We start from the raw sequence: 27764 nt of genomic DNA on the forward strand, positions 1-27764 counted from the left end.
GGTAGGACCTCTTGGGAGTGTCCACACGGGTAGGTACCACCACCCCGCCTATTTCCACCGTGAAGTAGTAATGCGTTTCGGTTCGAAGGGTGGGGTAGCCGTTATAACTATACTGAGACCTTAGAACTTATATCTTGAGGTGGGTGGCGCATTTACGTTATAGATGTCTATGGGCTCCAGTAACCACTTAACATCAGGTGGGCTGTGAGCTCGTCCATCCATCTAAGCAATAAAAAAATAAAAAAGTTGTTTTATAGTACTATTGTCATTGTCACTCCGTCTTAATGTAGATCCCCTCAAATCACGCCCTAATGTAACTACTTTACCCTAAGACAGGACATGGGCTTATTCAACCAAAAACTAAATAAAAAAAGATTTCGTACAGAAAAAAGTTCAAGGACAAATAAAGTAAAGCATTGTTAAATAACATTTTATTTCATTAACTTCTTTATACAACGAATACGCGTTCAAACTTTCAAGTCAGAAATGTAATACGATCAGATTAGGTACTTAGTCAATATTGAATAATAATAATTTATTTTTTATTAATTTTACATTATTTAATCTGAAAAACGGGTTTCTATTATTATTATTATTATTTTCTAATAAGCTTTCCATTAAAAAGAAACGGTTGAATTCTATTTTACGTCTATTTATTTCACAATTATATTTAGGGTTATAACTCGTTCTATTAATACATTTCTGACGTATAAACGCGATGATCAGCTGTTCCGCCACTATAACTAACATATCACAAATTACGATTAGTTATATATTCAAATATACATAGTCTATTTTGAACTATAAATTAAGATATTATTTCATGTACAGACTTCATCACGATCAGTAGACGAAGGTATAAACAATTACCAATTACACTATCTTGACTAGGGGATGTGCAGAAAAATTTTGGAAAGGGCATCATTGATGTGTAAACATTGAAAAGGAAAAAAATAAAGCAACAAAGCAAAACCGTATTTAAAGCTAGTCAAATAAGGTCGACTCGTAATATTTTCCATTGTATAAACAAAATCATTGTACCGCGCCCAACTGCACATCATTCGTATGCTTAAAAACACGAGATAGTGTAATTGTTAACAATAAAATAACATAGCATATCAATAAATGTTATACCAAAATAAAATAACGCACTAACATCTATAATACACATACACATAAACTTTCATCAGTCTGTAGGAATATTAGTTTAACAACGATGTCGATTTGGTAAATCTTCTTTTTTTTTTAATCTATATAATTCAAAATATTAATACTTTTATCCTTGAACATCACACTATTATTTAAATACAAAGCTTTCTGATCATTCCCTTAATAGATATCAAAAGAAGAAGAAAAACAAATCTAATCTTAACTGACGCGGTTCTGTGTTGCCATTCATTAATTAGCTCCTCAATCAAATTTGGTTTCAAATGACAGAAGACATAAATTAATAAATTCTGCCAAATAGACTATTCTATAGTGTAATATTCTTTTTTTAACGTTGGCACTTCACTACTGTTTACAGGAAAACGCCAGCAATTCAATTCACCTTAATTTTGCGATATTGAATCAACTCAAAATCTACCTTATATTAACAAATGCAATGTTAATTTTCGTTCAATATAATCGCACGTTTAAATACGGTAAGCCAAGTCTGATAATTATTCTCTATATATCGTTAAAGCACTTAAGCCGAATACATGAATGATTAGTGAAGTACCAACATTTGATGATCTCGAACTTCAAAATCAAAAGCATATATTATAAACTATTTTTCGCGTACAAAAATATAATTTCCTCACATAGAAAAGAACATGATTAATTCATAAAATTCATATCGGCATTAGAAGCATAAAGTTCGTGATTTAATTCAATCATGATCAAGTTCATTGACCCGTGACATCAAACTTATCAAATTTAACAATTTAAAATGTAATTGGTTTTAATGTATTATATTACATATCTGCGACCATTGATTAGTTTGTCATGTCAATTGTAATCTACGTAACAGAATCTTTTCATGTTATTTCAATTAATGTAATTTTAAGTTTTTATTTATTGCGTACGTGGGTGGACGAGCTCGCAGTCCACCTGATGTCAAGTGGTTACTGGAGCCCTACTACATCTATAACGTAAATGCGCCACCCACCTTGAGATATAAGTTCTAAGGTCTCAAAAGATTAATTAATGTAATTAAATTTGTAACGGATTTCAAAACGCAAAAAAAATGTCGTCGGAACTTCTCGGTAGGTCGCGACTCCGATCCGGTGGTAGATACAGCGACGCAGTTCTCTTGTTAGGGCAAATGTTAGCAGTCTCTCAGGCTGAGCCCCGTGAGGTCGTCTACAAGTTCAATGAAGCTAGTGTAACCCGTCAAGGTTGCTAGCAGTAGGTAGACAAAAAAAATCAAGGACCTATGACGTTATAAGTTTATTACTTTAGTCTAATCCGCTGACCAGAATCAAGGGCTTAAAAAAATAATTGCTTAATTTTTAGTTCAGTTTACAGCTAACCTATTAATTTACACACCCAGAGATCGAGACCAAAATTTTATTATTGGAAAAAAATATCCCCCCTTATGCTTCTCATGTCGAAAGTTTAAAAAATCATGTAGAGATGTAACAGTAATGTAACACATAAACAGTCTTGATATTCAATCAAAATGATATCATTCCATTAATTCAAACCATTTACCAATATGATTTCCTTTATAAATCACAGCCTCGACGATTGAAACGACAGACCTTAACGGCGCTATCAATCTCCTGCTATTTACAATTCCGATTAAACGACAAACCAAGAAGCAAATGTTTTCTATAGCATACTGTTTCTCTTATTATTCGGTTCTCCGTGCAACGCTTCAACATCGTACGAAATTAACATTATTCAAAATGAACATTGTTAACAAAGATGATTTTTTTAAGTATTTCGTTCGTTTTTCGCGCGTCTTAGACATAATCAAAACCAATTTTCGATTTAATCTCTCGTTTCTTTTAATAATTTAATTTCGCCGGATTTTTTTTATTGCCCTTGTAGGCAGACAAGCATACGGCCCACCTGATGGTGAGTGGTTCCCGTCGGCTATGGACTTCAGCAATGCCAGGGGCAGAGCCAAGCCGCTGCCTACCACAAAAATACTATAATGCCAAACAAAAAATACGAGATTAAACCGATAAATTAGTTTATTTTATTACATATTATTAAGAAATTTCGAAGTCAAAAGCATAAGGTCTGATTTCATTTTCTGTTATAATTAGCATTAGCTCTACGCTATATTGTTTATCAATTCTTTACACTTACGCTTCCAATGGACGAATGCATTAAATAGACTAAAACCCATTACAATAAGAAGTCTTCAATTCGAAAAGTTTTTTAATCACGCATATCCGACCTTTTGCCTGTCGAAAAACTAACGACAGATCAGTAAAAAAAATGGAACGTTCATGAATTTAGCTTGACACGTAGAGATACAGTTATTGCCCCAAAATAAGTGTTCAAGAAACCTGGACATTTTTATAGCAATTTTATAGGGTCATACTAATAACAATTCCTTTTTAATCTATTATTTTAAGAATACTTTGATTGCGATACGACCAAGATATAACATGATTAAATCTTCAATGAAAATAATTGAGAGATCCACTTATCTTTCGGGGGAAGGGGGAGGGGAGTTGGGGGGCGGGTGATTTCGTCAACCGTCTATTCCAAGATCTGTTAAAGCACTCATCTCGAGACGCCAACCGCACTTCTTCAATCTTACATCGAAACGGCAGGGTTTACGTCATGGAATCATATCTAGTGTCCGGTGTGAGCGGCTCCGCTTCGTCTCCACGTCCGAAGTGGAACGCGTCCCTGAAGCTGTCGTGAAGTCGTTCGCTGAACGTTTTATATTCCGGATTCTCCTGGCCGAAATCGAAATCTGCAACTTCTATCGTGTACCTGTAATATTAATAAAAATATGATAAAAAATACGAAATCTATTCTATACTAATATATAAATCTACAGTGGTTTTTACGGATGTTCCGTTATAACTACTGAACCATGCATCCGATTGACTTGAAACTTGGTATCCATGTAGAAAATACATGTACTTAATGGATAGGCTAATATTTATATGAGTGTTGGACTCCCTACACCAGTTGCGGGGGCGTTAATAATGAGAATCTTTGTGGAGGTGAGAAATAACAATGTTAATTTTAAATGCCCAGCAAAGCGGACGGGTACCTAGTACCTAATAAAATTAAAATTTACAACAGTACACCTTATTACAGCATTAATTTACCGTTCAACGTCCTCGCCGAACCCGTCGCTTGCGACGAAAGGCTCGACGAGTAAATTAACCCACAGACACAGCCCACCGAGTTTCCGGTGGTAGATTCTATGAAGCACTGCTCTTGCTAGGGCCAGTGTTAGCAGCACTCCCGGTTTGAGCCCCGTGAGCTCACTTACTCGCCCGGTTACGCTGACATAGGCTCTCAAGGCTATCAGCTTAGGTAAGTAAAAAAAGCAATGGTTTCAGGTGGAGCAATCAACGTAAAACCTACTAACACTCCTTCAAACATTGGCGTGTACTAAATGAAAACTTCATTGGCGCCATTGTGATTTGAAACTCAACGAATAAGCGACACTAAAAAGAGCCAAACGAGCACATACATAATATATATGATTTCCGCCAGCGAGAGCGAAATAGAATACTTATAAGTTTCACTTCTACCGTGTTCGTATTGTGCACAACAAATTTTATATACCCATTTATGTACGTAATAAAAATTAAGAATAAGGATTATTAGTTACTTCGATCTCGTGTCTCAAGGACTATGGTGACCTAAATAAAAAAAAAAAGATGTGTGCTGTCGTGGGACACCGGATAGAAGTTCCTTATTTTAAAAATAATAATTTTAAATTCTATTCGTGGTATAAAGAAAATAAAACTGAAGGTTTCGCAACAACCCACGGTCATTCAGTAACGTGCGAACTCATTGTGGTACACTTCATTCACGGTTGTTTGCATAAGAGTTAGTGTATTGCGCAAATGAACGCTCTGAGATCGTGGTCAATGAATGAAAAAAAATATGTTATTTTTTGTACGTTATTACAAAGTTAAATCGTACACTACGTAATGCACACGCATTACTAATAAAAATCTTACGTTACGGATGTTTTTTCCCGGTTAGGGTACTCCTCCGCATCGTCCCATAAGGAACTTCGTTTCAAAAAATAAATGAATAAATACGCAGCAGTAAAACTTGAAATATTCCACAAGTATTGTTAATGTCAGTAATGTTTTTTAAAAATACAAATACCATGAAGGTTACATACCTTGATCTGTGTTGATAATATGCAATACCGAACACTACGAGAATCACCGCAACGAGGCAGAAAAACACTGGCACCACGATCACAGATAACTGCGTGGGTACCGCAGCTGAAAACATTATTATTTCATTATAATCTATGGAACACATGTTTATTAAATATAGGAACAATATCGCACAAAAAAAATTCAACGATACCAGTTTTTAACGGGTTCGTACCGTATTATAATACATCACAATTAATGACAAGCTATTGCAAGGCCTATGGTAACGGTAGACTGCAATCTTCCTCTTCTTGAAAAAAGCTTCTACAGATCTTTTCTTTTTGAGCCCCATAAATAGTAGTTTGTACGCCAAAGTTTAAAACAGTTCGTAAATTGAAACCACAACAAAAAATACGTAATTACTGACATTAAGATATATTATAAGGCCCGCCATCGCGCCTGGAACAAAGCCAGTATGCAATTTATGACATCCATGGAGCTATTTCAAATCAGGTAGGCCATGGGGACTATTTTCCTAACTAAAGCAATTCAATAAATAACTAAATCGGGGTATTCACGTATCGTTGCAAACCGTATCGCGGGTCTTCAAATTTGGGAGGTAGTAAAACAACCTTCTAATCTAACCTAACTAAGTCGTCGTAGCCTAAGGGATAAGACGTCTGGTGCATTTGTGTTGAGCGATGCACCGGTGTTCGAATCCCAGGCGGATACTAATTTTTGTAATGAAATACGTACTCAACAAATGTTGACGATTGACTTCCACCGCAAAATTATAATTTACGGTTTTTAATTTATTTATTTTTTATTGCCCTTGTAGGCAGACAAGCATACGGCCCACCTGATGGTGAGTGGTTACCGTCGCCCATGGACTTCAGCAATGCTAGAGGCAGAGCCAAGCCGCTGCCTACCGATGGGCCGTATGCTCGTCGCCTACAAGGGCAATAAAAAAAGCCTTCGCGTTATATCTCCAGTACTTTATCCATTGCAAAGTGCAATATGGAAAGACGTTTTTATGTTTCTTTTAGTTCAACCGTTTTTTTGGCCTATGCATTTTATTATCATAAACATTTACATTAAAATTTACATTCTGATATACCAAAAAGAAAAGAAAAAAACATTTCTATTCTTTTTTCCGTATTTTCATAATAAAAACCATAGTAAAAGACAATCAAACAGTATTTATATTTAATATAGAAGATGATGCCTACCTCGAGTCGACGTCGAGGAAGGCAAAGTTGAATACTTATACCTAGTCTTGCCATAAATACTGAGACAAAGGAATAAAATTTTTTTAGCAAATAACATTTATTACTTTTACAGTTTAATACATAAATATAAAACAATTTAAAGTACAAAAAGCTTATTCTAAGTGGTCTCCATTGGCTGCAATACAGTCCTTTAAACGTTGAGGCCAGTTATCAATAGAAGCACGCACTCTTTCCATGGGAAAAATTTTCACTGCCTATCGTACGGATTGTTTTAGGCACTCCAAATTATCATGGCGTTTAGAGCAAGCCGTACTCTCTAAAACTGACCATAAGTCATAATCCAGCGGATTAAGATCGGGACTAGACGACGGCCAGTCTTCAGCTCTGATGAAGTCCGAAACGTTCGTTTCCAACCAAGACTGCGTAGACCGAGTTTTATGACCTGGCGCCGAGTCTTGCTGGAAGGACCATTCTTGATTATTGAACATGGTGTTGTTAAGGGGCTTCACTACCTTCTCAAGAATGGTATCTTGATACACATGTGCTGATGTTTTGATACCTTTTTCACAAAAGTATGGCTCAGTCACTCCTTCATAGCTAATACCCCACCAAACCATCACTGAAGTCGGATAGTGCCCACGTTGCACTCTGTCGACTGATTGGGAAGCTTCCTTAGAGCTTTGAGCATAAATACGGTCATTTTATTAGTTAAAATGTTGCTCAATTGTAAAAAATTTCTCATCCGTAAGCAAAACTTTTCTATGACCTCCCTTTACGTACCGCTTCAGTAGTTGTTTCGATTTTACCACCCTATTCTCTTTTAAATTATCAGTTAAGAAATGACCAGTACGTCTCTTATAGGCTGCAAGTCCTAGGTCATCTTTTAAAATACGCGACATGATTCTAGGTGCAATCTTCATCTCCCGAGATAAAATATTTTGCTTTCGGACAGGATTTCTTCGAATTCTTTCCCTTACTGCTTTGACCACCTTTTTCGTACGAACACTACGTGGACGGCCAGATCTTTTTCTGTCACAAACAGAGGAGGTCTCATTGCACCTACTAATAGCCCGGTACCCAACATTTTACTAACACCAAGCGTATGGAAAGTTTTAAAATTGCATTTGGCTCCATACCTACTTTGTGTAATGCAATCACAGCGATTCGGTTCTCTTTATCACCCCACTCCATTTTAATATCGCAAAATATTGTACAATGTATTGGCGCCAAAATGAGAAAACTCAATGAGCAATCATATAAAAATGACAGATTCCCAATTCAAATGTAATATTTTGTTTATTTTTAATTGTAACAGTATTTATGGCCAGACTAAGTATTTACTGGATCTTATAAAATCATATGATAAACAAATTTAAAGTCACGTCAACACTTTCAACTAATATGTTATTGTTATGGAATTTTTGGCGGGAACGCGAGGAGTGAAGTTGTGTGATTTGTTTTATTTTGTCTATTTAGTGTTTTTCCAGGTTCCAGTTTTAAATGTGTAATAATTGTGGTTTATTAACTGTTTAATATCTGTGAAAGTGTACAAATGTGGGAAAATGAAACAAAGCCGCTGGACGTAACTTCTCGGGATACTCCAAAAACTCCAATGAAAACATCTCAGTAAATGACCAACATTTTACTGAGATTACATATCATCCCATATCATCTCATTTAATTTCATCGCAGCTAATTAATGTCCCAAATTAATCATCTTCATTTCATGTTATTTCACTCCATAATATCATTTTTCATAAAAATAAGAATATAAATTAAAATAAGACATGACTTAAAGGTATCAGTTACCAGGTCATAAAATCTCTTAAAAAAATGTTAATGTTATAAAGATCTGTATGTAATGTTGCAAAGATAAAAATATACAAACAATATGAAAAAAAAGGGTGCGTGTACTTATGTACGCGCGAAAGAAATTATACTTTATTTTTATTAAATTTATTTCTTTTTTTTTTAAATATTATATAATTAATAATTAATATTTAATGTTAATAATTTAATAATATTTAGTATGAATTATATTAAATAATAATTTTGTCATTTATATTACTAAATAATACATACGGATAGTTAACCTCAATTGTATTCGAGCACTTAGGAAGGTTGATGAGCAGTTTTTTCACAAATATTTTCTAATGTTAATTAGTATTGATTTAAATATTCAATTTAAATCACTTCTGATTATAATTCAGACGCACATATAAAATTCGCACTTGTTTATTGAAAACAAAATGAAAACACGTGTTTTAAATGTAGAAACTCAAAGCATGTGGATAAATATTATAAATATAAATAAATACACAGTGAACAGAGGCGGCGTGCGTGCCAACATGCGCCACTAACAGAGGTTCCATTTCTGTTTTGTTGGTAGCATTTTTTACGAGTGTACATGTGCGAAAGTTCACCTGCGGCTATATTCAGACTCGCCAAGTTACGTCAGTCGTATTGTAATGAGCGATTTAGTGGGCAACTTCATTTCTGATAATTTTGTGTCACGGTGCGCGCGCATCGTAAAATTTCACTCTCATCAATTTTTCATAACGCGCCTAAAGAAGTATAACTTCAAAAATATATACACTAATGTGTGTTAATTGGTTAATTCTCCGTCCTTCAGGCTTCCGGAGCAACGAATCGACAGAATTTTTATCTAGAATTAATTAATGTACCGAAAACAGTTTTATATTATTGCGTTGATGGGTGAACTAGCTCAAGGATCACTTTCTGTAAACTAGTTACCTGGGTACACAGACATCACAAGGTTGTATGTTGATACACACCCGTGCGGTCTTAAAATAAACCTTATCACAAATTTAAAAAAAATGAAATTTTTGCAGGTTTAAATTTTCATTGCACGATGTTATTCCTTCATCGTGGAAGTTATTCGCATACATGTATTAACCCTTTTAGTGCTGAGCTTATTTTCATATATTTTGCAGAAATTGCCATAGAATACTTGAAAAAAAAAAAGGTACTTTACTCGACTGTACATATTCTATGTCACATTTTCTAAGAGAAAATTTCTGTAGTAGCTACGCGAGAAATGATCGCTTTTATCTTTAGGCATAACAAAGATAATAATGTAACAGTGCTACAATATAATGATCTACTCTTCCATAGCCCAGATAGTGGTTACGGCTGTTAAAATACTGTCAAATATAACATACTTGTGTTATTTGTTATTAAGTAAATAATTAACTACTTGTAGCTTGTCATTGGTAAAATAAAATATCGCTTACTCTTCTATTTTATATCGTTTTGATGATTCGTCGAAATAAAGTTTAAATGTTATCGCCAAAAAGATATAAAAACGTTTTAATCGTGTATTAAATTCGTTACAATTTGAAACTTCAAATGATTCTTTAAAATACTTTAGCACTTAACTGGTTGTCATTTCTTTTCTATCTGTGCAGATAGCCTTGAGATGCTAATTTGGCTTCTCCTTGACGTGTAGATGAGCTCATGGGGCTCAAACCGGAGTGTTGCTAACACTGGCCCTAGCAAGAGCAGTGCTTCGCAGAATCTACCACCGGATCGGAAACGCAACCCACCGAGAAGATCCGGCGAGAAACTCAGTGGGCTGTGTCTATGTATTGGTTGTAAGATTTAGTACCACCATCCTTACTTTTTAAGAGGCGGTCACGCGCCTTTCAATTAGGTATGACAAACACATTACGACGATACAAATAAAACTTTGACCTCATGTGTCGATTTCGAGGATCACTTAATAGTGGTTACGTGGACACGACACGTAGACACAACCGGTGGATCGTGAGCTCGTTCCCCATCAAAAGTTACAATAAAAAATTAAAAATATCTCACCTCGATAGATAGTAACAGTCTCCCTAGAAACGATCTTCGTTATTTCATTCTCAATAATGATGACGACAGTGTGCTGGTCGCTGTCCGGGAAATAATGAATGAAACGGAAATCTGTCGCGTGTGTTGTTGTTGTCTTAGCACAAGTTTCGTTTCCGGTCACATTGTATTGTCCCACTTTGTACTGGACACAATAGTCGAATGGAGGCGATCCTGCGTACGTGACCTTAAGATCCAATAAATCTCCGTGCTGTAGCCAATTTCGGCCACTAATATTAACTGTTGTTATAGGCTCTGAAAATTTAAAAGCACTATTGTAATGTAAAAGTATTTTTGAACGAGATGAATACAATTGCGTGAAGAAATCACAATAATTTACGAAAATTACAGCCATTTGTTACATTTACACTAAATTTACATATTCGATCGCGGCCTTTCCTAGGTCAAACAATAAGTCTTAAGCACTCTCTAATAGGAATAAGTCTCACCTCTAACACTGACTATTTGTTCAAATCGCCCGACTGTGTAATTTTCACCGACAGTAATCGTATTATTGCATTTGTATACTGCTGGCGTTTTCTTTGAAGTTCTGTTCGAAATACCTCTTTTTTTAATTTTATGAACTTCCGTAGAATTTTTAATTACAGTGGCCGGTGAAGGTTCTGTCGCTGCAGTGGATCCTTGTTTAATTGTCTTCGTGCTTAAAGTTTTAGGGCTCGTTGAAGACTGGGTCGTTGGAGGTTTGGGTGTCGTGGTAGTGGTTGTTGTTGTTGATGTTGTGGTAGTTGTTGATGTTGTCGTTGTGGTTGTAGTTGTAGTTGTAATAGGTGGTATTGGTTGATTATTAGCCACTACAATAGCCTCGACATGGTGACTGCTCATCACGTCACCGTAAGTGTAATTAAATGAGAAATCTATTGTGTTATCATATAAGACACAATCTATAAACCAGTAGGTGTTAATCGTAGACGCGTTTTGCTTCAAAAAACTCATTTCCTTTTCTGGTAGCTTCACATAGTGATACACTGGTTTATTGACAGCAACAAAACTATTTGGCCTGTCTTTATTGTTCTGATTCAGAACTAATTTACCATTTAGCGAATCTGAAATTAATATGTTTTAGTTAATATTGCATCATGATTTTAAATAAACTATCAAGTGAGTCGACTATTATCAAAGGCGGCAATCTGACTTTTGGACAATGATTGGTAAATCAGAAAAACGAATTATTGACTTTGTATTCCATTGGCAGTCACAAAACTCTTCGGAACGACATCTTAGATAAATAACAGGTTAACTATTAACCTTTATTTAATGCAGGTTTTGAACCGTATTCTTTGAAGGAGACGATTATATTCAAATAAATCTGTATTGACATATCAATAAAAAAATTTTGTCCAAATGTACAGATTGCCGCCTTTGATAATAGACGACTCAAGTGTAAGAAACATCAAGTCGTCTTGGCCTAAAGAACAAGTAGTGTACTTGTATCAAGCGGTGAAACTTTGCCAGTTTTTTAATCCCACAACGTATACATTCTTATAATGAAGTAATGTATGACACATATTAATGAAAGTCTTAGAAGACTAGACTAGACTCAGATGATGTTGGCGAATACAATGCCTGCAGGATTGATACCTAGTACCATAGTACACCTTGTTAGATAATTGACGAGGTTCTGACAATCAAGACGTGGCGGAGTAACCATACACCTAGATCATACACCAAACTGAACATTCAGTCTCCCAAAAAAAATCCTCAAGCGGTCAGTTTAATGATGAAAATTGAGATAGGTCTGGTCATAAAATTGTGTAGGCTTTTGGTCATTGTATGGTCAGTCAAGCGAACGATTCATACAGACTAGAGACTAGACGTAGTAATAACAAACAGTTCAGACGATTAATATCATAACCTGATCCATTATATGAGTCGACTATTATCAAAGCCGGCAATGTGACTTTTGGACAATTATTGGTAAATCAGAAAAACGAATTATTCACTTTGTATTCCATTGGCAGTCACAAAACTCTTCTGAACGACATCTTAGATAAATAACAGGTTAAGTATTAACCTTTATTTAATGCTGGTTTTGAAAATTTATTGCCATGGAAAATTTATTGCCATGATAAAACAAGCAAGCAAAGATATCTACATATTTTCAATCAAGTTGAAATCTTATCTGTTCAAAAAAAACTGCACCAGAACAAGCCATATTTGTAAAAGGTAAATAAATAAACCACTTAATAAACTCAAAAAATTTTCAAGTCAAGTGTTTTTAATCGCACTAGTCGATATTTAACAAGAATTCACTGTAGAATGGGCAAAGGGATTCTCTATTTTATTGAAGCATAATGGAGCTCCCATCCTGCATTTAGTAGTCATTACTGGGCTCTTATCTAAAACATACATTGTTATTAGTATGCATGAATAATATTTTATTATCTTTAAGGCCAGTTGGGGATTTTGGTTGTAGATTATTATTCATCCTTCATCAGGGTTGATAGATTAATAATGTAGGGTATTATAGGCTTTTGCTCCAAAGTGGTTATAATTTCTCTACTTAGGAATGAATTCATATTACATTACAGACTTGGTTGGAAATTATAATTATAAACTTTCTCTAAGCAGTCTAAGCCCCAATTTTAACCTAATTTAAAGACAATAAGCCTGAAATAATCTTAAAACGTACCTGTTAACTGAAATACAGTTTTACTTGTTGAAACTGGCCACCATATACCTAAGAAATTCTTCTCCAGGGAAATTTTAGTAACATATTGTCCAGCTTTATACAAATGACGTGGATATTCTACTATCCATGTACATGAGTTTTTCGCTTCGATAAACTGCAGTTGATAAAATATTAGTTCTTTTAGTTATATATTTATTTATGCCAACCACTGATAGCAGTAAATAGTAAACTAGAGAAAACCATACAGAAAATGTTTTAGATTTCATCTTTAATAAAATCTCAGAAGGTGCAGAAATGTTTGTTTACATGAGACAAATAGCTCTTTTAATTATTATTTTTTGTTATCAGTACTCATGTTATCCATAAACTAGAGCCCATTGACAGCTCAACATGAATGCCAACACCAACATTTGGATTTAAGACTCAACTTTATTGGAACAAAAGCTATACGGTCCTTCAAACTACAATTCATTGTTGCTTCATGGCAAAAATAGGCAAAACTGTGGCATCAAATTTATTTATTCACATAGTTTCTGGAACTTAATATTTATATGATAGTAAGTCGGTACTTACAGACTCACTATGTCGCAAATCATCAAAAAATGAATATTTAAGAGTTTCTTCGTTGTAATCTGATACAATTGCTCTAAAAGTAACGTTGGAGCCCAGCACAGCAGGTCCATTGTTTGTAATTGACAGTTTCAAAGCAGAAACAGCTAAAATATCATTATTATATATTAATAAAGCGATAAATCCCGGAATTATTAAGTAGTTCTGGTAAACGTGCAGAAAACTCACCTATGTCTAAGGTAAAAGTTAAAAAAAGGTAACAAACAAAGGGGGCCATTATGAAACGTTTGCAAATTCAGATTTATTACTTTAAAAACTGAATAAAATAATCCAATTTTATTGTAATTAAAACAGTTACACTACACAAAATGCACATTTAATTTTCAAAACCAATTTGTCAATCGCTGCGCAAACAAAACGAAAAATATATGAAAATCATGAATTAATTTTTATTTACAGATACAGACAGAACTCGGTGTTGCCGGTGTTTTTTTGGTGTATTTTCTGTGCAATTTACTGTCATTTTATACACGGCCCTAAATCATAGACCTTTTAGGTTTCATATTTCAGTGCCCTAAATACACTAATGCAAGGTAATTTATTTTAATAGGTAACATTTGACAATTCATCTAAATTCAACAACGTAAACTTGTAACGCCGGACATAAAATAATATATTTTTTCGTTTTGTTAAAACTGCACACTATTTTCAATTACCATTACATATTTATAATATTATATAGTAATAATTACCGATAAGATTGTTACCAATTTATATAATTTTTATCTATAGTCGATAAGGCAAGAATTGATGTTAAGGTACTTAATAGTTTTAAAAATACGCCTTTAAAGAAAATTCAACTAAAAAATAAAAAGTAAATAATAGTTTAAAAAAACTAAAAAAAAACGCCTTATATAGAATTGAACTAAAACATAGAAAATAACTTTTAATAAATTTAAATTGAAAATAGTGTAAACATATTTAAATTTTATTTAAAAAAAAAGCGTGGGGTATTTAGCCACTAAGCAAAAATTAAGAGAGCTTGGCTGGGAGGCGATAACGCTTCCGCCGTATGGTCCTGACCTTGCACCTTCAGATTTCCACCTGTTTCAGTTTCTTCAGAATTCTTTAAGCAGTGTCAGATTAACATCACGAGAGGACTGCCAAAACCAATTGTTGCAGTATTTTGATCAGAAACCCCAAAATTTCTATAGCAATGGGATCATGTCCCTAACTACAAGATGGCAAAAAGTTATCGAACAAAATAGTACCTACATACTTTAGTTAGATGTAAATAAACTATATAAAAAAATGTTGTGAATTTTCTTAAAAAATGCGAAGACACTTTTTCCCCAGCCTATTATTATGAAATGAAATGTAGTTGATTAATATGAAACATGGTGTGAAAGCAAGTCCAACTTTAATAAGTTGAGATGTTAAATCTGGTAAAAGCAACTAAGCCATCCAAGCTCCGTTATGTAATTGATGAACTAGAGTATGGACACGAAGTTGTTCGATTGCCTCCCTGCCATTGTCAGTATAAAGCCACAGGGACAAATAAAGGATCATGCAGCAAAGAACAATACTGAACCACTCTTCAGTACTGCTAAAATGATGATGAAGACTAGAGAAACCTCGTAGAGAAAACAAAGAAAATTGTTTTACAAGATTTTGATCGAAATGTGAGAATAAACAATATTATTGAAAAAAAAATGTGTGCGTGTACTAGTGTACACACGTAAGAAGTGAAACTTATTTATGGCCTTATTTTTCGAAAAATGATCTACATGCAACTTTCTAGAAATTGGTTAAATAAAGTTAAATTAGATAAAGTTTAAACAAAAGGATTTTATTATCATAGACATGAATACAAAAAAGTTAAATTAGATAAAGTTTAAACAAAAGGATTTTATTATCATAGACATGAATACAAAACAGATGGCGCGTAACGGAAAAATGTGACGCGTAACCGAAAAACGTGACGGTAAATTTTTTTCCAACGCCGATAAGGAAGTTTCACTTCAATGAATTATTACTATATCTGAGTGCTGACAGCAGATGTGATGATGACAAAACTAATAACAGTTCCGATACTTCACGAATAAATGTAATATTTTTTGTTAAATTATGTACTTGTCTTATTTTGCTCTTTAAATTTCCGAAAGAAAAAATAATAATGGGACAGGGATTCGCCTGATGATTTTTAAAATTCACATATGTTTCAAGTCTGTATCGATTCATTCGCTTTAATCGATGTTTTTAAGCAGGTTACCTCACTATGAAGATAAAACTGACAGACGTCAAATGTTACTAAAATGCACTGAAGTAGGTATGCAGCCTAGTCTATGCTAAAATTACCTCTACATTTACCTACTTAAGTAATATCATGGAATAAGTACGGTACCTACAACTAACTCTATGCGTAATATAGATTTACCTTAAAGTTAACTTTTTGGCGGGAACGCGAGGAGTGAAGTTGTGTGATTTGTTTTAAGTTGTCTATTTAGTGTTTCTTCGGGTTTAAATGTGTAATAATTGTGGTTTATTAGCTGTTTAATATCTGTGAAAATGCACAAATGTGGGAAAATGAAACAAAGCCGCTGGACGTAACTTCTCGGGACCCTCCAAAAAGTCCACTGAAAAAATTTTACTAAATGACCACCATTTTACTGAGATTATATTTATCCCATATCATCTCATTTCATTTAATTTCATCCCAGTTGATTAGTATCTCAAATTAATCATCTTCATTTCATTTCACTCCATAATATCATTTGTCATAAAAATATGAATAATATAAATTAAAATAAAACATGACTTAAAGGTCTCAGTTACCAGGTCATAAAATCTCTTAAAAAAAACCTTAAAGTTAGTATTTTAAGTAGTAGTAGTATTAGTTGTGGGTGCTTATTAACTCCATGGGATTTACTATTTTATATTAAAGTATAATCTGTATTGGCTCACTGAATTTGGCCCCCCTTTTTTGGATTAACAGATTTTTTTATTTTTAATTATTTTTTCGTTGTTTGTTCGTTAATGTTCGAATGTAAAAATAGTTGGTTCGTCTTTTGTTTATTTATAATTAATTAAACAAATGATCACCCTTAAGTTGGCTCCCTTTACTAGATATCTTTATTTTTATCGCTACAAACATGCTACGGACAAACGACGAACAGACAATTAAAAAAAAATAATCGAAAATCAAAAAAAGAGGGGCCAAATTCAGTGAGCCATTGTTGAGTCATGACGTCATGATAAACTTAATCAATGTGTAATAGACAATATTTTCTAAATGAAAACAGATTGCACACAAGAATGATCGAATGTTAGCGATTTTTTTAATTATCGATATTATGTTTTGAAATCATCGATTAACATGCCCAATCGAAATAGTCAATCCGCAAATTAGCAACAATCAAACTTATTTGATAACGAATGTGATTGTTGTACGTTTACGCTTGTAACAATTGTATATTACCTACGGTGTTACATGGTAATTAGGTGCAGTGAAAGTGAAATTAATTAAAAATAATGAACTTTTAATATCAAACATTATTGTTTTCGGTTCAATTGAGAAGATGGCTACCGTATTTGATAGCCCGTTTATACGACAACGTTTACATCGACTTCGACATCGTGATTATGATTTCGACGAAGACCAGAGATTTGGAAGATGTGATTGCACTAGCTATTCCTATTTCGTACTTTCCATGGTTTTGTTTTCCGTGGGTACAGTAATAACTGTATTAGCTTTGGGTGACGGTGATGGATACATTCTCAACAATTTGGGACACATGTGGCTTGTAGGTCCGATTTTTATATGTTCGGGAATGATGGTTGCTGTTAAAAGTATGTTGTATTTACGAAGAAAAAGTGTTATTCAAATGCTTTTACATCAGAGAGCTATTATACGGGTGAGTCATGTCTGTAATCACGATACTCTGTAATCATTAAAAAAATTCCTTAAGAAACCTTTAAGCTTTGGAACTCATACATTAGCGAAAGCCTCTAGTATGCTTCTAAAAACATTAATGATAATAGCAGGACATTCTCATTTACATAAAAATGAGAAATGTGCACATATTTGTACAATTACAGTTCTACAAATTTTATCGGAAGTAGAATATTTTATGTGGTGAAGTTTTCTTTATAATGAACATTAGGCATGTTACATGCAGATACCAAATTATGGCCATAAATATAGCTAAAAAGAAAAAAAAAACAATCTTTCTTAAATATTATTTTGAGTTTGAAGGATTAAATTACAATTACTTAGGTGAGTAGTGTTTGTGCTCATTGAATTAATAATTTTACTATGCTTTTTACTGAACTGTTAATAATTTTACTGAATCGCCTTGTATCTCTTCCTGCATGGATTGTTCTTATAAATACCCTTCTGAAAAAGTAGTAAGACTGAGATAAAAAATCATAAAAATAAGAAGACATTATCACTACTTGGCAGACGACTGAGAACCGACTACTTTCTTAAATAATTCGCTACAGCAGTCACAGTTCCAAAATAATATGAAAGAGTAAGTTCATTCAGTGTGCAAACCACGTCATTATTATAAACACACAATTTGTCACTTTTCACCTGAAAATTTCAACAGCTTTAAATAATTTGAATTATGTTTACTGCATATAAGAGTTTACTAAACGAGACAAGGATGTAATTGTCAATTGCTCAAATAGACTGCTAGACATTTTTTTTATAGAGTATGCTTAGGAAGAATTGTGTGACCAATTCAGTAATAGATGCATTCATAAAGGTGGAACCATAAACTTGTCTATCAGCATCTGGAATAAATAATACAATAACAATACAAATTTTTCAAACTTTTTTTACATACGATGTTGCATTCTATTATCATTCAGATGTATTTTAAACATAATATGAATGTCAGAATTTCATTAAATATATTTTTTTATTTAAACAAAGTAACTTCAGTAAGAAAGTCAAAAGGTTCAAGAATCCTATATGAAAAATGTTTTCATATTGTCCCAACAGACCTGGCATTGCTGAAGTCCATGGGCGACTGTAACCACTCACCATCAGGTGGGCCGTATGCTCGTCTGCCTACAAGGGCAATAAAAATAAAATAAAAAAAGACCGAAAATTAACTAAATAGAGTTATGTACTTCTTTTTTCTTTTATAATACGAACCACTTTATTAGGCTATTAAGTTCTCGCTGTTTCGTTTTGAAAATAAAAGCTTTATTTCAATTAAAGGAACAAAAACATTTTATTCACAGTATTGACCATCGCTAGTGACTACTTTCTCCCATCTTTCTGGCAGTATATGAATTCCGTGTCTGAAAAACGATGTGTCTTTTGAGAATATCCAAAAATCGGTCCATTTTTTAGCTTCTTCATACAAATGAAAGTGCTGGTCAGCTAGTGCAGCATGTCAGCATGTGCCATCAAACAGTATAGGTAAATATCAGAAGGGGTTATGTCAGGTGAATATGGCCTCGCCGCCTGGCGGCCCCGCCTACGTGCGACGGACCGTCGAGGCGATCCGCCCGGTCCTCTCGGACTGGGTGAATCGCGACCGAGGACGTCTCACCTTCCGAGCGACGTAGGTGCTCACGGGACACGGCTGTTTCAGTCGCTACCTGCACCTCGTCGCCCGGAGGGAGCCGACGCCGAAGTGCCACCACTGCAGTGGCTGCAACGAGGACACGGCGGAGCACACGCTCGCGTACTGCCCCGCTTTCGCGGAGCAGCGCCGCGTCCTCGTTGCAAAAATAGGACCGGACTTGTCGCTTCCGACCGTCGTGGCTACGATGCTGGGCAGCGACGAGTCCTGGCAGGCGATGCTCGATTTGTGCGAGTCCACCATCTCGCAGAAGGAGGCGGCGGAACGGGATAGGGAGAGTTCTTCCCTCTCGGCGTCGTGCCGCCACCGCCGAGCCGGGGGTCGGAGGAGGGCCTTTGTCCAGCTCCGGCCCCTATGAGGAGGCAGTCTCCTCCCGGTGATGGTCACGGGGCGACCTAAGGGGGTTGAGACTGCGCCGCACGCTACCGTCGCTCTAGCGCGCTGGCACCAGGAGGACGGGACGACGCGTCGGCGGCTGCGGACTGCGATGCGGTCCGCATTTTCGTCGTCCCTGTCGTTGCCGAATATACTATGGAAGAGCAACCCGGTCGGCGGTGTATCGCGTTCGGACCTGGCAGGCTGGTTTTGGCCCAGCGGGGTATCCCGGAACACCAGCGGCATCACCCGAGCGGCCTGGTAGGGCCGCCGTACCGCGGTGACCGACGTCGTTTGTCGTCGACTATCGCCTCGACGACCCGTCGGTCGGATTCGGAGTGGCGCCGCGTGTTTGGTTGTAGTGTTGACCGCGGGAACCCCTCTACTCTGACCGGGTTTTGACCCCGAACGGAGATCGGACGTAAGACTGCAGGGGAGTCGTTTAGTGGGTGGGCCCTAAAATTCCTTGGGCCCGCGGTCTGCTTCCAACACCTTGCAGATCGTTGAATCCCACATACCCCGCACGCCCCCTAGGCGCGGGGACCTCGTAAGACGTTAGGCTCTCGGCCCGAAAAAAAAAAAAAATGTGAATATGGCGGGTTATGTAAAACTTTCCATTGAAGCATTTCCAGGTCGATTTTCACTGATTTTACAACACGAGGCCGAGCGTTGTCATGTAGCAAAATCACTTTGACGTGTCTCTGCTCATATAGTGGTTGTTTTTCCTTTAAGGCTCGGCTTAAATGCATCAATTGAAGTTAATAGGCATCCCCCGTGATAGTCTCATTCGGTTTGAACAGCTTCTCATAAATGACACCCTGCTGATCCCACCAAATACAGAGAAGAAGCTTCAAACCATTAATATATGGTTTTTCAGACGATGTTGATGCATGGCCGGCCATAATCCCGGGCTTACCCCAACATTTTATACGCTTGGGATTATCGTAGTGTATTCACTATTTATCGCCAATCACAATGCGGTGAAAAAACCTTTTCTTTTCTACCATTGAAGCAGTAGTTCACACATGAGAAAAAGCCGTTCGACGTCTCTCGGCTTCAATTTGTACGGTACCCAATATTCTCGCTTCTGGATCATTCCTAAAACTTTTAAACATTTTGAAACATTTGACTCATCTACTTGTACACTGAAATATGGTTGATGAACATATTTTGTGTAATATATTACTATTTGTTAAGATCACATCGAGTTAATATCAGATCGCGGATTGCAGTGAAAACTGGCTATAATTGCAAATATTGCAACACAATGTGAACCACATGCTGCAAATCTGTGCCTAGAAAGTTTGTTACTAACAATCACGTCATTTAGGATCCTCCCGATCCACTTACGGTGTTTTTAGATACCTCAAGCAGCGGTCATCGTTCTCGTCAAACCCGTCGCTTGCGACGAAGGGCTCGGCGAGTAAATTAACCCACAAACTCAGCCCACTGAGTTTCTCGCCGGATCTTCTCAGTGGGTCGCGTTTCCGATCCGGTGGTAGATTCTGCGAAGCACTGCTCTTGTTAGGGTTAGTGTTAGCAACGTCGTCAGGTTTGAGCTCCGTGAGCTCACCTACTTGTTAGGTTACGCCGACGTAGCCTCTCAAGGCTATCAGCTTAGGTAGGAAAAAAAACTAACCACATGAAGACTATCTTTGCTTAATCCTATAATTTCCACTTTAATTAAAAATTATACATTTTCTGATTAAGTAAAAAATTACTTTTATCTCAACTTTTTTTTTAACAATGAAAATATTTACTGTAAAAACTGTCAACTTTTTTTTTAACAATGAAAATATTTAGATTATACTGTAAAAACTGTTTAATCACATTTCAGATCGATGAATTCCCTATGAAATTGTAGAAATGCAATAACAATAATAATTGCATGTATTGATGATGATGAAGATGAATTAAAAACTTAATGTAGTTAACATAAAATTCAGTAATACATTAAACTCATTGGCAGTATTTGTTAATCATATGACCCGTGAAAATTAAAATTTCTTAATTATCTATACAAAACTTTGATCTTGACACTAAAAAATGTTTGGATTTTATACCTTCTATCCAGGCCAAGGTGGAAAAACTTAGCTATATTGTCTCGTTTTTTGATAAATGTTGTCTTAGTAAACAATGTTTTTTTTTACAGGATATGGCTGCAGTCCAGGCTGAACAGGCATATAGTGGACATATGCCTCGAACAGCTTCAAGTGTTACTCTTCCCCCTTCTTATGATGCTCTGATTTCTGGTGCTGCCACAAGCAAACCACAGCCATCTAGCTCCGAGCCTCCACCTCCAACATATGATGAAGCTATGTATCTTATAGGTGATGAGAAAATGAGAATCGAAGGTAAAAATGACGAAAATCCCAAACAGGAAACAAGTAATCAGTCTGATTCAGATAGTAAACCATGAAAGGAAAATCAAAAGGGATATACTGAATTAGTTCTGTAAGGAAAACATAACTCTTCCTTTTGTACTTATTAATATTAGATGCTTAGTTACTTTGGTAAAGTATTCTCGAATGTGCCTAAAATATAAATTTCTTAGTTATTATATTGTATGTAAAAGGTTACATTTACTTAATACCCTTAAGATATGTATACTTTTAAACTTGTAAAAAAATTATACTAACTAGCATTTGCTTGGAACTGAATACCACAAAGCTATTATATACTTGTTTTTATTTATTTATTAGCTGTCAGAGAAAAGGTAGAAATATATAAATAACAAATAATATTATATATTATTGTGCCTGTATGATGCACATTGATTTTAATTTAACATCTGTACATGACAGATTTTTGAAGCAGATTGCTATGACATAATGTTGACTTAAATAATGTTATTAATAGATAATATAAAGCATTTCCGCATTTTAATGTTATATAAATGTTAAAAAAACCTGTTTATTTGATGGCTAAAATGTTGCTATCAAAAATTATCAAAATGGTAAATTGATTTATTCATCAAATATGATGTCAATTCAGCCTGTAATATTTCGATCAGAAGTCAAGATAGCATGGACCACTCCCAGTGTTATATAAGATCATAGTTGTCACTCAATTATATATATAACATAGTGACTGCCAATTACAAGATAACTCATAGGTTGTTTACCTGCCCAGGTCACCAGCTCACTATGCTACCTTGCTGCTCGTTTAGAGATCAATTTTATACAGCTATGACAAAGGTCATAGAATAATAGTGTAGATATAAATAGTTGGACTCTGGGAGGAGAAGAAAAATCAGGGTTGGCCTAAATGAACAGAAAATTTATTAAGACATGAACAAAATATGTACTTGATTAATATGTACTATAATTAACGTTTTTAATAATATAATATGATTAAATTAATTAAATTAGCTTCTGGGACCGGAATCCTTGAAAGTGCTGTGGCAGTCAACTTGTTAAACTAGTTTTGTAATAATGAAAACTATTGCATTTAATGACTTTTTGAATGAATGATTTTATTTTGTCAAAAATTAAATTATGTATATCGGCGCAACTCTGCTATTTAGATAACTAAGATGGTTGGAGTTAACCGTTTCGTCAATGTTAAAATTGTTGGATAACTGTTAAGTCCAATGCATGTCAACAATTGTGTAAGACGGTATTCAGGAAAAACTATCTTAAATTTAACTAAACCACGTTTTATTATAAATACGAGTTACTTTTGTTGCACAACACATTCCGGATCAAGCACTCGAACGGAGCGGACCTCTGTGTGCTTAGTGCGATTTTTTTAACGTTCTCGATAGCGTAAAAGTTAGCTCATATTTGTATGGAATGGGATCGTTTGCCTATGTTTGCTGTTAGGGGCGCTGTTCCAACTGCATACAAAATTGGGTTACCTTTTACGCTATCGAGAACGTTAAAAAACTCGCACTAAGTACACTGATGGCGTCAGTCTCTCCGTCATGTATTATGTATTTCATCGTCATGTATTTATGAATCCAATCTTTGTTTGAAACTATTATTTTCCAATTAGTCTAAATATCAGATTTTCAATTGTATTAAGTAATAACAGTTAACAATTGTAATTAACTACATACTTCATTGGAAACTGAATTGCAGTCTGTAACAATTATTAAAATTATTTTTACGGCTAGTTGCACTTAACATGAGATTTTTATGGTCACAAACTACAAATGAGGTTACGAATCGCCTGGATTCCTAAAATATTAGGTTTCTAGCGAAATTGCTATTTAGAATACAGAAAATTAGTGATTTTTCGATAGATTTTTTTTATTACTCGAAATATGCACCCATGGCATTGGTGTATCTGTGCCTGTGATTCTTCAACTTTTTTTGCTGAATGAAAGGATTGCTGGTGGCCCGGCGGCCGCTCCAATTTCACCAGGACAGGTGGGCGAGCAAAGGCTCAGCCAGGAGGGGTGGGATTTGCTAACAGCTGCCCGAGTGCCGCCAAAGGAGACTTGTTAACTCATGGGTAGCTGCTTCGCGAATGAATCTACTACCGGATCGGAATCGTGACTCACTGATCCGCCGTGTAGCTCAGCGGGCTGATGCATGGGTTCGGTTGCACTAGTACGGTTACCGGGGTCCCTAAGTCTGCTTCTAGTGTTAGAGCTGAAGGCTTCTAGTGTTAGAGCTGAAGGCGTCTAGTGCAAGGGCTATTGGATCTGATGGATCCGTAAGGATGTGTCTAGAGCGTCGACTGGCTCCTGCATGATCAGAATTCGAGGAATAGTCAGCGACCGCAACGATAAGGCTATTATCATGACGCATAGCCTTATCGACGTAACGTTCCGACGCTGACTTTGTGTTTTCGGATCTATTCGAAGCTCAGGTCGTGTAAGTCGACGTTCCTCACGAACCACGTTGCTCCGACGGCTAACCTGCAAAAACGAGACTGTAGAGATTGGAGGGTGTCTATGTGTGTGTTTGGCCACTTGAGCGATCGCCACACTCGCGCAAGTAATGACAGGCCTTATGCAAGTTTTGTAAAGTGTCACCTTGTTCTGAAGAGACATTTTGTTCTTGTTCATTTTGCACTTGTGTAGTAAACGGTTGCCGTCGGTGAATAAGGCTAACTGTGTCGGCGGCGACCGAGGAATTTCGTTAATTTGCGCGGAATCCCAATTGTTCGTCGATGAGAATGCCCTTGGACAAACTCTTCAAATATATTTTGTACTGCGTCTCGGGTATTACATTTTTTCCCTGAGAAGAAGCTATCCAAACTTTGGAAAAAGTAGAAGTCTTTCGGCGTGAGATGGTTGGTGACGCAAAACTTCCAACCCTAGCACTTGTAGCTTAGAAACTGTCTGTTGTGCTGCATGACGTCAATCGTTGTCGTTTAGGAGTAGCGGGGATGAGCGATTAGCCATGGCTAGCCGGATCCATCATTGTGTCCAGTTTCTCCCAGTACACGTTCTGTTATACACCAGTACACCAGTAATGCTGGTGTCGTTTGGTAAGAAGCTGTCATGAATTATACCAAACATGATCCACGACTTTTTAGGGATAAGTTTCCGATTGGGGCATTCCCTAGATGCTGAAAAAAAATGAAGACCGCTTGCGATTGTCAAAAAGAAAACATTTTTCGCCCTCAATGACAATGCCGTTCAAAATGGCTTTGTTACTGTGATTGTCGCGCTGGCGATCGTTCATTTTGTGCTATTCCCACTTTTATTTTTATTTTGCCTTGCCAATTTGACGCAATTTCACTAAAATTGTTTTGATGCCAACGTTGAAAGCTTCTGAAGGTTGCAGTGTTCACACCGTACACATTATTTATGTTGCGATCGTTTGTGCGGTATTGCTACCACGACGATGCTCGTATTCCATAATAACTAATAAACAACTAGTTGAATTTGAACATACAATTCCATATTTTTAATGCAAATTTAATTTTAAATCAGAATTTATTGCCAGCCGTATGTATATAAATTACGTTTCAAATGACTAGTATTGTAAAACGGAAACTTCATAGGTAAAGACCTATTATATAAAATAACCGCATGATTAAGCCGTAAAAATATTTTTAATGGTATGTATGAACGACTTGCAAAATACCGTAATGAATAGTAGTAGTAATAGTTCTAAACATTACTCATGCACTTTACTTCCAGTTTATATTTTTGTGATCAAATTTTAATAGTGTTCAGTTATTAAACCCGTATTATAATATTGTCACAATAAATTGCAATTAATGTTATTTATATTGAATAAGAAAAAATAAGTACTTTGGTAATTTGTCGTCGTCTATTACTTTTTTGAAAACATAATAATACAGATACGTGTTCAATTTTATGGTGCTAAAACACTTACAGCTTAGCTAACGAAATAGTAATAAAATGCCTTTTTAATTGTAAGTTAGGTAAAATTATTGCTATAAATAAAGTACTTAGTATACCTACAGTAGTAGGTACTGTTATGTGGTTATATATTTATGAACCTACACAATATTCATGGTGTGACATGAGGAAAAACTTTCAAAATTGTACTTATATTTGAAGCCAAATGTAGCGTATTCTGCGCAAAATTGCATTGTATTGAAGGTCATAGTGATAAGTTTATTTATTATTTACGTTATACTCGTGCGAATGCTCTAAGGACAGCCGTCCGCTTATTCCTACGCTCCGCAATCTGCATGCGCGATACGCCGGGAGTGGACTCTGACTAAAGCAAAATTAGCAAAAGTGCATGGATAACATAGGAAAATTATCGCATGAATCCATAACGCCATCTGTGATCTATAGTAAATATATGTAGATGGCATTTTGCTACTTTAAAAAATGTTAATGAGTAATTTCATCAGTTAAGGGTGTCACACATGGCGTAGACACTATAATATTTTATCTTAACAAACAATATCGCTCGCTATAGATTTTGTGTGAACTATCACACATGGTTATAATAGTATATATTTTCATAATATTATAGTATCTTCGCCGTGTGTGACGCCCTTTACAGTTGTTTTAAAGACCAACTGTACAAACATTAGTTATTAACAATTTTATAGCAAGGTTCAAACTCAACACTCCTAAAAAAGCTTGTTTTCAAAAGCCACTCGACCATCATAATCAAACATTATTATTTTTCGAAACAGATCACTAAAGATTGTTTTCAACTAGTATTATAATAGTAAGCATTGTGTAGATATTTTATGATTTAGAAGTGAAATAATTGGATGCAGTTAACCAATTTTACTGCTTGGATTGAAATGGTAGTTCGGAAAAAAACAATTAGATTTTAGCCGGGCGTTACCTAAGTCGCATGTAGTGAATAAAATCAATGTCATCTAGCTTAATTTAGATCTGTTTTCATAGGACTATAGAACTTCGATATCCATGCAATTCTGCAGCTGATCGTACCAAAAATAATACATTAATTATTTTTGTTCTTTATTTGATTATTATACTTATTTAGACGTGTGAATATTGTTGCCTTATGTATCGAATAGTGGAATATTGTTCTTCAGTATGGTTTTAGCACATTCAGTGGTCCAACGTATTTGGTATAACGGTTAAGTCGTAATTATATAATGGCTTTTAAATGAATAACTGTTAAAGGGAAGCAGATTGTAAAAAATGTATTATTTTTATGATACCAAAGGAGTAAGGAGCAAATTTTTTTTAACGGCGTACATATTGTTATATTATACCGTTTTATATGTTAAAAATACTTCAAATCAATATACATAGTTAGTATAGATCTGTTAATGTACTTGAATGTGATTGTAAGTTTAGTTATGATTTATTTTATCTATAGATCTCCCTTGATTAATTATACACTATTTTGAGTTACAGAATGTTTTATTTAAATATTTAATATACCCGCTAATTTAGGAATCGCATAAATTTTTTTTTTAATGATTCTTAAAGATATTCTACAGTGGTCAAATATACCTCTACTCACAATCTACCCACATATTATTTAAACATCATAAACGGAACATTTACACGCATAAAATTAACTAACTAAAATTCTATCCAACTATTTATATCCAAAGAAAAAATAGTGACGTGTTTTAATCTGCAAGATCACGAACAATAAATGACTTTTTTCCCCTACCTATGCTGATAGCCCTGAGAGGCTATTTCAGCTTCGCCTTAATGTGTAGGTGAGCTCACGAGGCTCAAACCGGGAGTTTTTTTTTTTTATTGCTTAGATGTGTGGACGAGCTCACAGCCCAC

General features: G+C 35.3%; 1 protein-coding gene and 2 long non-coding RNA genes across 6 annotated transcripts; 1 reads left to right on the plus strand and 2 right to left on the minus strand.

The window, feature by feature from the left end:
• Window positions 1–416: 416 nt before the first annotated feature.
• Window positions 417–14125, minus strand: LOC101737556 (uncharacterized). Its single transcript, XM_004932413.5, has 7 exons — window positions 13851–14125; window positions 13626–13768; window positions 13053–13206; window positions 10852–11466; window positions 10367–10657; window positions 5321–5426; window positions 417–3939 (listed from the first exon to the last, which is right to left on the minus strand). The coding sequence occupies exons 1-7, from the start codon at window positions 13897–13899 to the stop codon at window positions 3777–3779; spliced, it is 1521 nt and encodes a 506-aa protein (XP_004932470.1). The 5' UTR covers window positions 13900–14125; the 3' UTR covers window positions 417–3776.
• A 2600-nt stretch (window positions 14126–16725) lies between these two features.
• Window positions 16726–27379, plus strand: LOC101742468 (uncharacterized). Its single transcript, XR_009975390.1, has 2 exons — window positions 16726–17536; window positions 21750–27379. It is a non-coding gene; the product is annotated as an uncharacterized LOC101742468 (long non-coding RNA).
• Window positions 17848–21778, minus strand: LOC134200453 (uncharacterized). 4 transcript variants are annotated; one of them, XR_009975393.1, is made up of 5 exons: window positions 21661–21778; window positions 20948–21102; window positions 18787–18935; window positions 18217–18419; window positions 17848–18018 (listed from the first exon to the last, which is right to left on the minus strand). It is a non-coding gene; the product is annotated as an uncharacterized LOC134200453 (long non-coding RNA). The 4 variants fall into 4 exon arrangements; XR_009975392.1 differs by lacking the exon at window positions 18217–18419 and having other exon boundaries at window positions 17848–18216; XR_009975391.1 differs by having other exon boundaries at window positions 17848–18419.
• Window positions 27380–27764: the final 385 nt, after the last annotated feature.

The sequence above is a fragment of the Bombyx mori genome, chromosome 17, assembly GCF_030269925.1.
Source record: "Bombyx mori chromosome 17, ASM3026992v2".
Lineage (NCBI taxonomy): Eukaryota > Metazoa > Arthropoda > Insecta > Lepidoptera > Bombycidae > Bombyx > Bombyx mori.